Source organism: Ptychodera flava, chromosome 2 (assembly GCF_041260155.1).
Source record: "Ptychodera flava strain L36383 chromosome 2, AS_Pfla_20210202, whole genome shotgun sequence".
Taxonomy (NCBI): domain Eukaryota; kingdom Metazoa; phylum Hemichordata; class Enteropneusta; family Ptychoderidae; genus Ptychodera; species Ptychodera flava.
Genome location: NC_091929.1, coordinates 1,957,886 through 1,975,047, shown reverse-complemented (window position 1 = coordinate 1,975,047; position 17,162 = coordinate 1,957,886). Strand labels below are relative to the sequence as shown.

The 17,162-nt window shown below is 37.3% G+C and overlaps 1 protein-coding gene across 1 annotated transcript in view; it reads left to right on the top strand.

The window, feature by feature from the left end:
* LOC139151286 (cryptochrome-1-like) overlaps positions 1-17,162 on the top strand; it is a 55,848-nt gene that overhangs the window by 34,309 nt on the left and 4,377 nt on the right. Inside the window, exons 5-8 of the mRNA XM_070723972.1 lie at positions 5,241-5,329; positions 8,185-8,325; positions 11,370-11,540; positions 11,921-12,061. Of these exons, the coding sequence (XP_070580073.1) occupies positions 5,241-5,329; positions 8,185-8,325; positions 11,370-11,540; positions 11,921-12,061 (542 nt within the window). The remainder of the gene's footprint in view (positions 1-5,240; positions 5,330-8,184; positions 8,326-11,369; positions 11,541-11,920; positions 12,062-17,162) is intronic.

The following is a 17,162-nucleotide window of genomic DNA, read 5'->3' as shown; positions in this document are numbered from 1 at the left end:
ATCTACTGCAACAACGCCCTCTCACTGACCTGCGGGGAGAAGCCTTCACTTCCGGCAACAACAGCAGCCACCAGCAGAACCAAGATGGCGGCGCCCAGGCAGCTCATGATCCGCCCGTTCAAGCGACCCATCCAGGGGTAAACACGGTCGCGCTTGCCTCGAACTTTTCCGCCAACAACCTATTCCAGGGTCGCGGCATCCCATCCGAAAGACTGCCAAACGTTGGACTGGTTTCACCTGCTATTCGCCGCGATTCTTTCAGGTAAGGATATCAGTCTTGCCTGCTTACTCATACCCGGCTACAATTACCACGATGGCGAACGACATATCATCATCGGCAACGAAGCCCTGTCGCTGAAACGTTTTCAGGACGGCAGAGTAAATAGACCTCTCACCATTACTGATTCATTCAAGCTTTCACCGTCTATAAAAACGTCATGTGGGAGGCATTCTCTAATCGTCGAACAGAACTTGATGCATACGTCACGGACATCGTTGGCATGTCAAAACGTTTCAGCGGTTTCGCCTTCTACGAATACCACCGCGACTTTTCCGCCAAGGCAGCCGCACTCCTGTTAAATCATGGCATCAAAGTAGACTGGGGAGTTCGCGATTCTCTCATTTACACCTCGACATTCTCCGGTCTCAAGGCCAACCTTTGCAACGTCTGCAATAGCGCAATGCATACCACCGAAGTCTGCCCGTACCTTGAGAGTAAGAGACCAAACAGCAATCCCATAAGGTTCCAATCGCCTTCATCGACCGTCGATAGAAGCGGGAGAAGACACGTCACCTACCAGGGTAAGGAAATCTGCAATAACTTCAACTCCCAGCCTGGTTGCAAACAAAGTAACTGTGGTTTTTCCCACATGTGTTTGGCATGCTACTCATCCGATCACTCATCAGCACAAGGAAAATGCCCACCTAAAGACCAAGCTAACAGAGCCTGACTGCACGATACGCCATCAACATTTAACCTTGACACTCTTGCACCATCAACACCAATTAATATTGGCACCCTTGCCTCCGAACTTTCAAATCACCCCGACAAAGGATTCGTCAAGTACCTGCTTACAGGACTTTCCGAAGGATTTAACACAGGCCTACGCGGTCAATTTTCCTCATCGCTATCTGTCGCAATCTTCTCTCAGCCCGACAAGATCCGGATTTTGTGTAGCACCAAATTAACTCTGAACTGCCAAAGGGCTATCTTATCAGCCCTTTCACCACACCACCATACGCCAATTATCGCTGTAGCCCGCTAGGTATCGCAGAAAAGAAATACTCAGCCAAAAAGCGCCTAATCGTTGATTTGTCATCCCCTCACAACCATGAAGACACACCCAGCGTCAATGACTTCATCGTCAAACAGGAATTTTCGCTCTCATACGTAAAGATAGCATATATTCAATATCTTTCAATATCTTTGGCTTATTCATCAAATATGCACAAAACTGATGACTCTGCCATTGTGATCATTTAATGTTGCCAACTAAAGCTTGACCAGTCTACCGCCGAAAGTGTTGATAATGGTTATGTCCTTGTGTTTGTTTGTTTGTGGAGCTACTGTACTGTGCAATAGTGTAAAGTGCATTCCACAAGATGTGCACACCTAACCTGAGCGATCTTATAGTGATGAATAGTAACTTTGATGTCTCATGGCAAATAAAATGCCATTAAGTCGATGTTTAGATTTTTAGCTCCTCTGTCAGCGATGCGGAGCTTATCAAATAGGTTGATTTTCCGTCGTTGTCCATCGTCGTCTGTCGTCTGTCGTCGTCGTCCGTCAACAATTGCCTTCTCCTCTGAAACTGCAAGTCCAATTGCTTTGAAATTTTATATGCAGTTCACTTTGGGTGGCCTCACTTAAGTTTGTTCAAATTGTGGTGAAATTTGCATATTTGTATTTTTGGGCATTTTTTGCTGTTTTTGGTAAAAAAATCTTCTTCTCTGAAACCGCTTATCTGATTTCTTTGAAATTTGATATGCAGTTTACTTAGGGTGACCTCATTTAGATTTGTTCAAATCTTGGTGAAATTTACATATTTGTATTTTTAAGGCAATTTTTGTCATTTTTGGTAAAAAAATTTTTAAAAATCTTCTTCTCCAAAACTACCAGTCAGATAGCTTTGATATTTGGTACATATGTCCTTAAGGATGATCTTTTTTAGATTTGTTTAAATTGTGCAGAAATATGCAAATTTGCATTTTAAGGCAATTTTTGCCATTTTTGGTCAAAAAAAGTATTTCTCAAAAGGTACTAATCTGATATTTTTGAAATTTGGTATACAGGTTTCTACAGATGAGCTAAGTAATATATTGAAATTATGGTAAATCTGTAATTTTGTATTTTTGGGGCAATTTTTGCCATTTTTGGTCAAAAAATGTGTATTTCCAAAACTACTCATCTGATAGCTTTGAAATTTGGTATACAGGTTCCTACAGATGAACTAAATGATATTTATTGAAATTATGATGAAATTTGCAATTTTGTACTTTTGGGGCAATTTTTTTCGTTTTTGGTCAAAAAATGTGTATTTCCAAAACTATGTGGTATACAGGTTCCTACAGATCACTTTAATGATATTTATTGAAATATGTGATGAAATCTGCAATTTTGTAATTTTGGGGCAATTTTTGCCATTTTTGGTCAAAAAATGTGTTTCTCAAAAAGTACTGGTCTAATAGATTTGAAATTTGGTATACAGGTTTCTACAGATTAGCTAAGTAACATATATTGAATTTCTGATGAAATCTGTAATTTTGTATTTTTGGGGCAATTTTTGCCATTTTTGGTCAAAAAATGTGTATTTCCAAAACTACTCATCTGATAGCTTTGAAATTTGGTATACAGGTTTCTATAGATTAACCAAATGACATTTATTGAAATTATGATGAAATCTGCAATTTTTATTTTTGGGGGCAATTGTTGCCATTTTTGGTCAGAAAATTTTATTCTCAAAAACCACTCATCAGATAGCTTTGGTTGACATGTTCTTAGGGATGATCCGATGTGATATATTCAAAGTATGATGAAATCTTCAATTGTGTATTTTTGCAGCTATTTTAGCCAATTTTTACTGGCCACTGCATTGAGCTATCAAAGATTTCCACCTTCTTCATCAACATGTATCAAAAAATAGTTACTCTCTACGTAAACACAGCGGAGCTATATCGGCCGCTAGGTCACTTGTTATTTTGATAAACATGTAAACATCAAAGTGCAGAGAGAGAGGGGGAGAGTTATCGCTTCAAATTGGGAATGCAGCCAAAGTTACTGTGCAAAAGGTCCGGTTCACACTTCGACATACCCCTTTGGATGAACGTATAATTTGACTTTGCTTGCTTCGGAATCCTGAGACACGGTTTTGTAGAAACAGTCACTAACTACCACCTGTGAAAAGATAAGGCTAATCTGTCAACGTGGCACCAAGTTACACTCTCCAGAAGTTGAGATACACTACCAAAAACGGAATGGAGTATATCGCAGAAATGTATATGCAACCCTCTGAGTAGCACAAAGTCACCTAAAAAATCACATTTTCAGTGGAAATTCACAGTTCAGGTCTTTTTAAACAATTGTCTGAATTTGTGGTATGAAGGAAATAATACATGACGTGAAAATTGGAAAAAAATGAACACTGAAATTGCCAGTTCGTGGTGTAAGCGTTAGGCTTTTTTTTCACAACTGTCACTCCCAGTTAAATCCGGGGATAATCTTCTTGGTAAATGCAAATTAGCGTATTAACTGTACACTGTAGTGTAGTGGTTGACAGTGTCAGCGGTGACATGTCCATGATTATGCAGTTGCTGCTAAATATTTTAGGCTGCAGTTCGAGAAAGTTTACGACAAAGTTTGGCAGTGGTGGTGTGCAAAAGGCGCCGATTGTGTGGCCTAGGTCCAGATGGCGTTAGTGACGGCATCAGGATAGACTGGGCGTTTTGGGTATAACGTGGTGCGCGGGTCCCACTGAAGCTGATGTTGGCGCTGTGGACAAAGTCGCGGATGAGGCTGGCTGTGAATTGTGCATGTGGATGGTCATACAGGGTGGCTGAGAGTTTTGCAAGATTGATTTGTGTTGTCAGTTGCAGTGTTGCGATGGTCGCCGGGTTGACGGTAGGTCCCTCGAAAGGGCTGGGGAGTCTCTTGCTTGCTGCGTTGGTGGTGTTGATGGGCAGTGTAGTCTATTGCGTTACACACGGAGCACTTGTGTAGTCTGCCATATTGGCAGGGGTCTTGCATGAGCCACGGTTAAAAGATCAACATACCTGAGGTGGATCAAACCACTTCTTGCTTGCAGGGCTTTCCCAGTAGAACGGGTTGTTGGCAGTGGTCGGACCTTTTGGGCAATCAGTCTTTACGTGGCCACCTTGACCGCAGGTGAAGTATGATATGGACGAAAGAGGTGTGGGTTTTGCTGGAAGTGATGGAAGTTGAGTTCCCTGAGTTTGGCTTGCCCCAGTTGACGATATTTGGGTAGCAGGACGCGTTGAGACGGAAGGCTTAGTCGTAGTCGAGCCAGGCCTCCGGCTTGTAGGTGGCAGCTTTGGAGGTGATGAAGCGAAGGTAGTGGCCAAGGGGATCGCCAGGTGTGGATAAGACGGTGAAGCACTGCAACCCGGTCTCGAAGTCGTTGACGGTCTTGCTTTTTAAGTCGGTTGTCAATGATATGCTAAGAGATGTGTTAGCAGCCGAGGCATCAGGGTGCAAGTCACTAAATTTGATGAACTTACCGAGGTTAGCCAGGCCCGGGCGTTGAGTGTTGATTGATCGACCTATGGTAGCAGCATGTCAGCTTGGGGTGGTGCCACAAGAGTGTTGCCTGTTGGTCCGGTCCTGGGCAGTGGGTGCCATGACGTTACATTGTAACTGTCCGGCAGGGTGTTAGGAATCACAAGTCAGAGATGTCCTGTATTACTGAATTCACTTTAATTTTAACTGCCAGAGACACATTAGAATAGTAGGTAGGTGTATCAAGGCACTCAACTTAACCCTTTCACCCCCAGTTCCCTGTATATAGGTCCAACTTTACCATAGAAAACAATTGGATTTGGAACAAACCATGGTGGTGAAAGGGTTCAACATTTCAGTTACTGTCTTTGCTTAACATCAAGTGAGCAGTATTCAAGTTGAAGAGCCTTTTAAGTGAAAATCTAAGTGCTTTTCATCATTAAATGAATGAAACAAAAGCAGAGAAAAGTCTCATAATTTTGCATGTTTGTATTATTTTGATGTGCAGGCTTTGATACTGATGATATACCGCCAGTGACCTGGGTTGGAGGAGAAACTGAAGCCAAGATGCGTTTGGAACGACACCTTGAACGCAAGGTAATATAAAGTTATGATGTACTTGTAGACAAGAAATGTTATGTTGCCACCATTTCAACATTATTATCACATTTTCTGTTTATACCACACCTGTACAAGTTCATAATTACAAATTCACACACTTTGTATAAATGGATACAATAACGAAGCAAACCTCAATGGCCTTGACATGTTCCTCTTGACAGACGTGTTTTTTCTCAAATACAGCTGACAATAACGCTGTTGTTTTTATGAACAGCATGGTCAAATAGCATATCAAGATGAATGTTTTTTCATACACTGTTTCGGCATATGATTGGTGTATGAAAAAGAAGGTAGTGTATTACTGTTATGTGTCCTGTAAGAAGTCCAAAAGATAATGCTTAATCTAAGGACTTTTCATGAATGTGTATTGTTTAGAACATGTACACTTTGAGCAAACAAGAAAGCCTACAATGTTGAGTGAACAATCAGCTTTTGAAGAACTCAGGTACCGGGGTATAGTGAATATGCAATCAGGTGGTAATGTATGTTTGAAACATTGATGAACTTTGTAAAATCCTAGGCAATCAACCTGTAATAAATCCAGAAGCCAATTTGAGCTCACATTTGGTTTATGTATATATATATATACAAAGAGAGCTTATGGTAAGTCAGCAGCGTGTGTAGGTATGTTAGTATGCATGTTAGTATTCTCGGCTGTATCATCATCAAAACTCCAAAACTGCAGCACCTACCACCTAAGTACTTGGTGTACAGATGCACCAGGGATGGAGATGTGAATTTATTCAAATGAATGTATCAGTGTCACAAATTTGCAAATGAGGTAAAAAAAGGAAGATCCTGCAATTGCTAAAACTCTGTAACCACAGGCCAGATTTGCTTAAAACTTGGTACGCAGGTACTTTATGTTGACTTTAGTTAGATTTGTTAAAATTGCGGTAAATTTTTTATAGTTCTATATTTGTGGCAATTGGAATGCATAATCCTAGGGTTGGCCTCTGTAAAGTTTGTTCATATTGTGGTGTAATTTTTTTCATATTTGTATTTTGGGGCAATTATCCCATTTTTGGTCAAAAATCATTTTCTCCCAAAATACATGTTGGATTGCTGTGAAATTTGATACTTTTGATCTTAGGGTTGTCTTCTGTCAGATTTGTTAAAATTGTGGTAAAATTTTCATTGTATTTTTTCAGGCAATCTTTCCCATTTTTTGGTCAAAAAATGATTTTCTCTGAATTAGTATTCTAATTGCTTTGAAACTTGGTATGCATGTACCCAGAGGCACCTTAGTTGAGTGTCTTCAAATTGTGGTGAAATTTTCATATTTGTATTTTTTGGGTAATTTCCCCATTTTTGATCAAAAAATCATTTTCTCTGAAATCCCTTGTCCGAAACTTGTTTGAAACTTGGTTTGGATGTTCCCATGGGTAAACATAATTAAGTGTTTTCACTCTGACCTGCCACATCAAACCAAATGTGAGCCAAGTTTCATTAAAGCTATATTTGTTGTTGCCATGATGCCCAACACAACTGTAGAGAGTGTTTAGGTCAGTGTCAGTTACTAAACAAAGACCATACTTAAGCGTGTGGATGCAGCGTTCGGACATTTCATCCTTGCTAGTCCCCATGGACGAAGTTTGGCGGGGACTTATAGATTGCGTCCCGTCCGTCCGTCCGTGCATCCATCAGTCCGTCCGTCCGTCTGTCTGCCCGTCATCAAAAGTTTCTCAGACACTGCTGAACCAATTTTGTTCAAACTTGGCACAAAGGCATAGCACTATGACCTACAGGTGCACATTGATTTATTTTGCGATATGATCCAATATGGCCGTCAGGCGGCCATTTTATTACGATTTTTTCATGTACAGAGCCATAACTCGGGAATATCTCAACCAATTTTATTCAAAGTTGGTACAAGGACATTGACCTATGTCATAGATATGCACATCGATTTGTTTTGTGATACGATCCAATATGGCTGCAGTGCAGCCATTTTTTAACGATTTTTTCATGTACAGAGCCATAACTCAGGCATATCTCAACCAATTTTATTCAGTTGGTACAAGGACATCGACCTATGTCATACATGATTTTTTAAACAGTAAGATCAAATATCGCTGCGTGGCGGCGATTTTGTTACAATTTTCTCATTTACAGAGCCATAACTCAGACATGTTTCCACCAGTATCATTCAAAGTTGGTACAAGAAAATTGACCTATTTCAGACAGATGCTCGTCAATTTGTTTCACGTCATGTAGCAGTATCATGTCAATTATTGAAGTTTCATAATTAGGCTGCTATGTCAAGAAATACTGCATCAAATTTCATGAAACCTTGTACAGATGTTAGGCTCACATTGCTTTAACATTGAAAAAGGCATTTATCAGTGTTATTTTAATATATTTGTAATTGCATACGTAATGAACTTTCCTAATTAGAGTGATATATCCACAAATACAGCGTCAAATTTGATGAAACTTGATACAGATGTTGATCTCATAGTGTTGTAAATACTGCATCAAACTTTATGAAATATGGTACCGGTGATAATCTGTTAGTGTTAGGATAGTACGCAAAAATGTTTTGCAAAATCCTGTTGATTAATTCCTAGTTGACTCATTTAATGAACTTTAGGATGGTGGCCTACATTGGTTTTATGTTTTCATCACCATGGAACTCATTCTTGGCCATTGAGCACCATCTGTATCAAAGTATTTTTATCACAGACGTAATTAATGAAGAGGACTCTATCCTCTCTGAGGACTTGTAATCAAAGTACCCATTAACAAGTGGGGACTGTGTCATCAATGATGACTTGTTACAAGAATAACTACCGTGGCCTTAATTCTATTTCTATACTGACATTTTTCAGGCTTGGGTTGCCAATTTTGAGAAACCTAAGATGACACCACAATCATTGGTAAATACCAACACTGGCTTGAGTCCTTATCTGAGATTTGGATGTCTTTCTCCACGGGTGTTTTACTGGAAATTGACTGAACTATATCGAAAGGTAAGAGTGATTTTGGTTTACAAGTCACCACCATTTTCATGCAGTGTATATTCTTGAAGTATATTTATGGTACTGTAGGCTGGCTTTTGAGTTCATTTTTTCATGAAGATTGTATGTGACTGTCAGCATCAGTGTGCTATAGTGAGAGTGCTGAGTGGATTGATTCTGGAGAAAACCAAACATTAATGAAACTGAACAAATCTTGCTGAAATTTCCTGAAGACATTGATCCTCTGAACTTGAAATTTGGATATGGAGTTATGGATATGGAGTGCCTATGCAACTTGATGGCACATACTATCCTCATGGCAATTTTTAGCTCCCATTTGCCATACATATATGGCAATTTGGAGGTTATATGGTTGAAAAAAGTCTGTACAGTATGTGAGGTGTCTGTCTGTCTGTCTGTATGTATGTATGTGGGGATGTCTGTCCGTCCAATGCAAAAACTCACAAACCGCTGCATGTATTAAGCCGATTTTTGTTGAAGTGATGCCATATATGGGGTCTGGATGTGCCGTTGTTAAAATGAACTTGTTAGTCTCATGGATATGCAAATGAGGTAGAAAAAAGGGCGAAAATGGTCAAAAATCAAAAACTCAGGAACTACTCATCCGATCATTGTCATATTTGGTTTTGAGGTACTTTGGGCCCAACTCATTCAAACATATAGATTTGATGTCAATATTTGAGGATTTCTATTTTTAATGGATTTTATTTCTTTTTTTTGCCATTTTAGTAAAAAAATTTTTTCTCTTAAACCAATGGTCGAATTGCTTTAAAATGTGGCGTGCAGGTGCCTTGTGATAACTCAAAATAGAATTCATCGAAATTATGGCAAAATTTGCATACTGTAAACCGGAATATTTTTGCATGCGGGATATTTTCGCGACTTTTGCAACCACAAACAAAGCAGGAAAATTTCCCACACACGAAGCTCCCTTACAAACTTATTAATATTCATGACATCATCCAAGATGGCCGCTGCTGACAATGCTAGTACCGGTAGTAAGTAATATGGCGAAACTTTGGCTCTATGCACATGTAGACTTCAATAGATAAAGTTGATATCTTAAATGGAAAGTTGAATTTGATTTGTCAAATAAAGTATTTGATTTAATTCGAATCCCATGACACCTCCTTTCCTGAGTATTTCACACAACTTAGGTGCCACTTTTTCGTTTTCCGCTCGGAGAAACGAAAATTTCATCCAAAACTTTCGACTCGGTTAATAGGATGAAAATACTGATAAAGATGACCAGCTGAAGATTCTTTATAACCTGACAGACATGCTGGTTTTTTTTATGACATAATCTTGATAAGCAAGGCATGTTTACTTTCATTAGAATGAAATTAACTCTTATTTATATTATAATAAGCAGTAGTATCAAGTTGAACAAGCTGATATTGATAGGTTGGGCGGCTGTTGGAGGTTAAAAGCTGTAAAAATAAATGTATGTATGTATGTATGCATGTCTATCTGTCTGTCTGTCTGTCTGTCTGTATGTATGTATGTATGTATGTATGTATGTATGTATGCATGCATGCATGAATGCATGTATGTATGTATGTATGTATGTATGTATGTATGTATGTATGTATGTATGTTAGTTAGTCAGTGCGGATGTATGTCCATCCACATTAAAAACTCCTAAACCACAGCACCTACCATCTTAGTATTTGGTGGACAGGTGCACCCACGGGTGGAGATGTGAATTTGTTCAAATGAATATGCCAAAGTCAAAAATATGCAAATGTGGGGGGAAAAATACTGCAAATTGCTAAAACTCTGTAACCACTGACCAGATTTGGTTGAAACTTGGTATGCAGGCTCTTTATAGTGACTTAAGTTACATTTCTTCAAATTGTGGTGAAATGTTGAAAGTTGTATTTTTGGGGCGATTTTCCTGTTTTTGGTCAAAAAATCTTATTTTCTGAAAGCGCTCATCCCATTGTCTTGAAAACTTGTATGTATGATCCCAGGGTTTGCCTTTGTAAGATTCGTTCAAATTGGGGTGAAATTTTCATATTTGTATTTTTGGGGCAATTTTTTCCCATTTTTTGTCAAAAAATCATTTTCTCCCAAAGTGTTTGTTGGATTGCTTTAAAACATGATAGTCTTGATCCTAGGATTGTTTTCTGTCAGATGTGTAAAAGTCATTATGAGATGGAGCATTTCATATTGCTGGGGTATACGATTAATTTGGACTTACAATGGAATTTCTTAGTAATCAACCTGTAAGAATGCAATGTCATGTGTGTACTAGTACTAAGTATTTCTGTAAAATGGGAGCACAGTGTCATTGACACTATTTTTTCCATGCCCTATGTCTGACAATACCAGCCCTTGACACTCTGAATCACACTTCTTAGTGTTCCCATCACAGGGCCTATCCTTGGACAATGCCTGCCCAGAACACTCAAATTTGTAACTGTGTGTGTCCACACCACCAGGCCTGTGCCTCTTGATCCATGCAAGGGGGATTACCAATTTTAGGGCTTTCAATTTTAATGTCTTCAATGGGCAAGGCATCACAGTGCATGGTGGTGCACATTGTGTTAGCTAGGTGTTCTCTCTAATGGAGGCATTGAATGGGCCAATTACTACACAGTAACTTTAGAATTTGTAATCTGAAAATCAGTTGTTACATCCTGCACTTTATGAGAAAATATTGAGTCCACCTTGGACTCATTCAAGAATGTTTCTCTGACTTTTTATGGTCAACAATGCCATTATTGTAAAGTGAATGTTTAACAATGATATCTGATGAAAATGCTATCTTTACCCTAATCCTTTAATATTATGTCTAATTTATGTTTTGAATTTACCCTAATCCTTTAATATTATGTCTAATTTATGTTTTGAATTTACCCTAATCCTTCAACATCATGTCTAATTTATGTTTTGAATTTACCCTAATCCTTTAATATTATGTCTAGTTTATGTTTTGAATTTACCCTAATCCTTTAATATTAGGTCTAATTTATGTTTTGAATTTACCCTAATCCTTTAATACATTTTCTAATTTATGTTTTAAATTGCAGGTGAAAAAGAAGCAGAATCCTCCTATGTCATTGCATGGTCAATTGTTATGGCGAGAGTTTTTCTACACGGCAGCCACGAACAACTCAAACTTTGATAGAATGATCGACAATCCAATCTGTGTTCAGATTCCATGGGACAAAAATCATCAATATGTGTATAAATGGGCTGAGGTAATGTACTTGGTTTCTTTTTTTCTATTTTATTTTCCGTAAACAACACATAATTATTTAAAGCATTACAGTACCACACTGGACTCTGACAGGTCTGCTGCCTACAGTCTGTGACTTGCTCATGATTTTTTAAATTTTTCAGCACATTTAACATCCAAATTTCAATATCAAGGATATTCAAATTATGATGAAATCTACAATTTTGTATTTATGGGCAGTTTTTGCCTATTTGATAAAAAAAATTTGTTTCTCAAAAACTACTTGTCGCATAATTTTAGTATTTGGTATGTAGGTTGCCAGGGATTATCTAGGTTTGATATATTGAAATTATGATGAAATCTTCAATCTTCACATATATATTTGAACTGTTTGTCTTACAGGCCAAAACAGGGTTTCCATGGATTGATGCTATCATGACTCAGTTGAAACAAGAAGGATGGATTCATAATTTGTTGCGCCATGCCACTGTGTGTTTCTTGACAAGAGGGAATTTATGGATCAGCTGGGAAGATGGCATGAAGGTCAGACCAAGCACTCTAACATTCAATCACCATTAAAAGCTTGTTAAAGGCACACGCATTTTTACATGTTTATAAACTCTGGGTGCTTGTAATATTCTGAGAGTTTGTAACTGATTAGGCATTTGATTTTTTATGTGCCATGCTATCAACACTGCTGTATAATATAAAGATTGCTAAAATGGCAAATGAAACGTGCAGCAATGAAGTCTTGGAACAATATTTTATAAAAATGGGAAGGGCTATTAAAGTCAGCATTACTAGTAAATCTGGCAACAAGATGTTCATCATACAAAAAGCAAATTTGAGATGATGAGATGTTACAGGTTATAGATGGCCGCATTTCCAGGTTCACTCAGGTGAGTTTTCACTTCAAAGCCTGTTATTGGCTTGATGAGAGTCAAATCAAAGCATGTTGCCACATCTGTAAGTTACAATCACCCAGAAAGCTGCTATATTGTTAGAAGTAAACTTATAATATTTATGTGAAAATTTCAATGTGCATGCAGTATATATACTTGTATGAGTGTATGCTGTACCTGCCAGCCTTAAAATTTTGGCAAAATACGCACTTAATCATACTTTATGTGGATGTGATATTGTGAAAATAGAACATGAATGTCACATAAGACAAAAAATATGCCTGCATCAAGTGATTTGTAGAAACTTGTAATGTATGTTAACTTGGCATGTAATACTGGACTGAGTATTGTTTTAGTGTATGTGTCTTCACAGAATACAACTCATGATTACTAAATACTTTGAGGACGCAAAAGGGTACAAATCTGGATGAGACAATAAGTTAATATACTTGAGTAGCACAAATTGTTAGTGTTATAATCAATGAAATACTATCTTGAAGAATTAGGTTTCTTATGTTTTTAAATAAAGGACAAAATGTGAATTTTGGTATACAAGAAAAATCATTACGATAGTGCATTGACTAAAAAAAGCAAATAGTGTACAGGCAACGAGTATCAGATTGAAAAAATGTATCAGACAAAAAAACAAATGATATTGAAGACATTTGTCTCATTCTCAGATAGCGCATGTAAACATATTTGATGTCAATATCTGTCGGACGTACATTGTCTCTTGGAAATAAATTATTTCATTTGAAGTTGCCTGCTGACAAAATATGACATATTCTATACACGTCTTGTTTTCTTGAGTTAAAAAAGAGTATTTTAGAAGACTTTTTATATCTCTCCACATTTGCACCCTTTTACTAGCAACATTTCTTTGACTGTTTTTGTCAAAAAATGACAGAAACTACATTTATATGAATAATTTTCTTGTTGGAAGGAAACCAATACAGGAAAATTTTCAAAACACATCGGAAAATGAATGTTCAGAGTGCCATAAAAAATCTACAGCAAGAAAGCTGTTAGACAAGAACAAACAGAAATAGAAAGATTTGTTTTAAAAAAATGTGAGACGCACAATTTGGCATTATTTATGACTTCTCCAAAATTTAGAATGACTTGACTATCATCAGTTGTATCATGTGCAAGTTAATGTGCTGCAGACAGTCTGAATGTTCATATTTTATCTCACTGAACTACTCACACAAAATTAGTCTTTTCTTTTTTGTCTGATTTTGAGCTATATCCTCCAGGTTTTGAGCTATTCTCCAGGTTTTGAACTTCGTCAGATTTTGGGTTGTCAGTTCCATTTGGAAGTGTCAGACTTCAGCCATTGCATGTTGTCCGCCAGAGGGAGTATACTTGATACAACTAAGTGGCTATGGATATCTGATGCATTGCGACGTGCAAAGCCATGCAGTACTTTTTACACAGATGAACAATGTTCTGGCATTCATTAGAAATAAAAGTCTTCTTTCAAAGGCATCCTGTCCAGACTACAGGAAGATAAATATGACATTAATTCTATACCATCTGATATCTGACACAACTTAGTTTGAAGCCTAGCTGATAGAGCATTGCATTCAAGACATCTTCAAGAAACAAAAAGAGATAAATATTAATATGTATGTAGGCTAAAAGGTTCCTAATGGTTTAGTCTAAGGTATTTCAGTTTGTAATAGTTCAACACTTCATCTAAATTGTGACACATTCAGGGTCCTGAGAATGGATGAATTGCCATAAACATATGAAAGTATACTTTCACTTCCGACAAATGCCAGTTCATTGTTTAGTGATCATGTGCTGCCATCACTACACTTATGTAATGATTATTTCTTTTGAGAAGAGCTTAATTTCTAGGATGTGTATCAAACCTCATTTCATGATAGACATCCTTTAAATATCTCTTCTGTCAAACTTAGCAAGCTTTATGTTTCTTCCTTGAAGGTTCATGCATTTTGCTTTTAGTGCCATGAAATTTCTTCTAATCAGAGCAAACTACAATGTCAAAATAAATGAAAAGAGATCATGTGTGTTTCCTTCTTGTGTTTATCAGTCATAGGATACATGTCAAACAGAAAGTTAAAATCTTTAAATCTTGAAATACCTCATTTCAGGAGTTTTGTTTTATCCTCTATCATGATGTTGAAATTTAGAAAACCAAAGTGTCACTTGCAGTCTTGTACCCCATAGCAGACACAATTATCCTGCCCAAAGCATTAAGTACAACTGTGAACATTTGATTTTCTCAGTTTCCCACTAAATTTTGGTGAACATTCTATTTCAAGACATATCCCTGAAAATATTGCTTTTCAACTAGTTGGATAAGGTCAACAAAAGAGGCTTTTAAATGTTAGTCTTAATGCCAGTCTTTTCTGCATTGATTCCCCTTGGTATACATGTACTTAACACTGTCCACATCCAATTCTTTTACATCCCTTTAATTTCTGCATAGAGAAATATCAGATGTGAAGGTAGCCCAGAAAAATAAAATTTATGACAACAGTTCTTATTCCGTACAATATTTTTGAGAGGATATCGGAAATTTATTTGGCCGAAGCAAAAGCATGCCCTTATTTGGAAAAAAACATATTTAATAGAAGTCAGGGTGTTCAATTTTATATTTTTAAGTATGATTTTTTAGATTCAGAAGGGGCAATGGACAAGTCTTACATGCATATGACAAGTGAACTTTGTTCCATTTTCTCTTACTGAATCCCTTGTATTCAGGTTTATCCCTTTCACCCCTTCATTTATTGTGCATTGGAATGGTTGTGTGTTTCCCTTTGCCAAACCATTCCGTTGCACATGAGAGTAGGGATGGAAAGGCTAAGCATCGAAAAACCTGCCAGGCTTTATTCAAAAGTATTTGCCATAGACCCAATGAAAGACCATGTCTTCGGTTGCTATGGAAATTCCCTAGGAACGCATGTTTTTTTATTTGATTGTTGCTACGGAATATCCAAGGAAGCTAAGTCTTGGTCTCTGCTTGGCTGTGTGGTCAATACTTTTATGAAACATCTACATCAGATGTAGAGCTTGACGGGTTATTTTTATTGTTATTATTTTCACATTTGGTTGGTGGGTCTTTGTATTAGTCATATAAATATACAGCTGAAGATTACTCAGATCGTTCAGTTAATTAGCACCACAACTGTGCTCTGCTTTGTTCTGTCATTTTCTAGACATGTTGTCAGGCCCCTCTTAGTTGTAAAGCCTTTACCTTACGGGTATCCGTAGTTTCTCTGAGACAGCTTCAAATGCTGTTATCATAATGTAGTGTGTCTGGTGACTGCCTGCAAATTGACTGAACTTGGCATAGCAGATTTGTGTTGCTAATGAATTGTACGACCTGGGTAAATTTCAGTTGTATTGTGACTGACACAAATAATGTTAATATCTTGAATTTTCAGCTTTACTGGCTCCTTTGTGCTTGACATGAACATGAGCTGATGTTGCATTGTCACAATGTGTGTGTGTTGGTGTACCTGTGTTCATCAATGGACAGATTTTTATGATATAAACTGCAGCAGCTCCAATGTCATGTGATATTTGTCAGTGCTTATATACCCTCCCTTCCCCCTGTGATATGTGTCAGGGCTACACCCCAACCCCCATGTTGTGCTAATACCAATTAAAATATCTTAATCTACAACACATATGCAAAGTTTACTGTTGATACAAAAACAGGACAAGCAAATTAATGTATTTTAACTAGAATACCAAATTTATAGATAAGTCTTATCTTTTGCAGCTGAGAGATCAAAATTACATATGGAATATGAATCTGTCATCCATTGTAGGAACAGATTTGACATCAAATTGTTTAGTCAGACTGGTGAAAATATGTTTAATAAATTACTGTGTAGTCATAGTACTAGTAATTTAGTACACTATCACTGATAAAAGTGATTCAAGTTTAATTTCCATCAGTCATATAGAAAGTGTAAAGATGTTACAGCAGTACTTTTAAAGTTTTGAAGCATAAGAGAACAGAAGTTTTAATGGAAAGAAGTTGTACATGAAGGGGGTTCATGAAGTTACAAAAGAAATAACTCAACTGTGTCAAAGATTCAAAAGTTTATAAATATAAAGCATTACAAACACAGAGAAAAAACTTAAGCTAAATTTTGTTTTCAATAAACTGGTCTTTGAGAAAAATTGTATCAACTGAATCTGATGTTGGTAAAATTCTGTCATTGTCAGTAGTGAAGTTTGAAATTTGGAATATGATGCCACCTAAACCATGCAGTCTCATTAACATTTTATAAATGAAAAATGCGATATTATCAGTGACAATAACATATATTCCCTAATGTACCAATGTGTATAATTAAAAAAGCCAACAAGTTCCACCTGCAATGTTGCCCTGTATGATGATGTTATATTGTTGAAAGCCTTTACGATGCTGAAACCCCCTTCCCTATATGGACTGTGCTTATAGGCACACAGGAGCCACTAAGGTGTAACTATTTTGATAGGCCAATGACCAAATAGCTTTCTGGATTCCTTGGCTATTCGAAGCAAATGGTACAGAAATTCAGAAATGCTATTTTGTGATTGGTTCAGTGAAATGCATATGAAAATTCATTCAATTAACATTAACTTCCAGGTTGGGGGGTGATATTGGTGAAGCAGACAGTGTAAGTACGGGCCCCTTGGTATTTTTATCGCCATGACATGCCTCAATCAAAGCCTTGCATCAGATTACATGTGGAATCAGTAAACAAGTGGAAAGC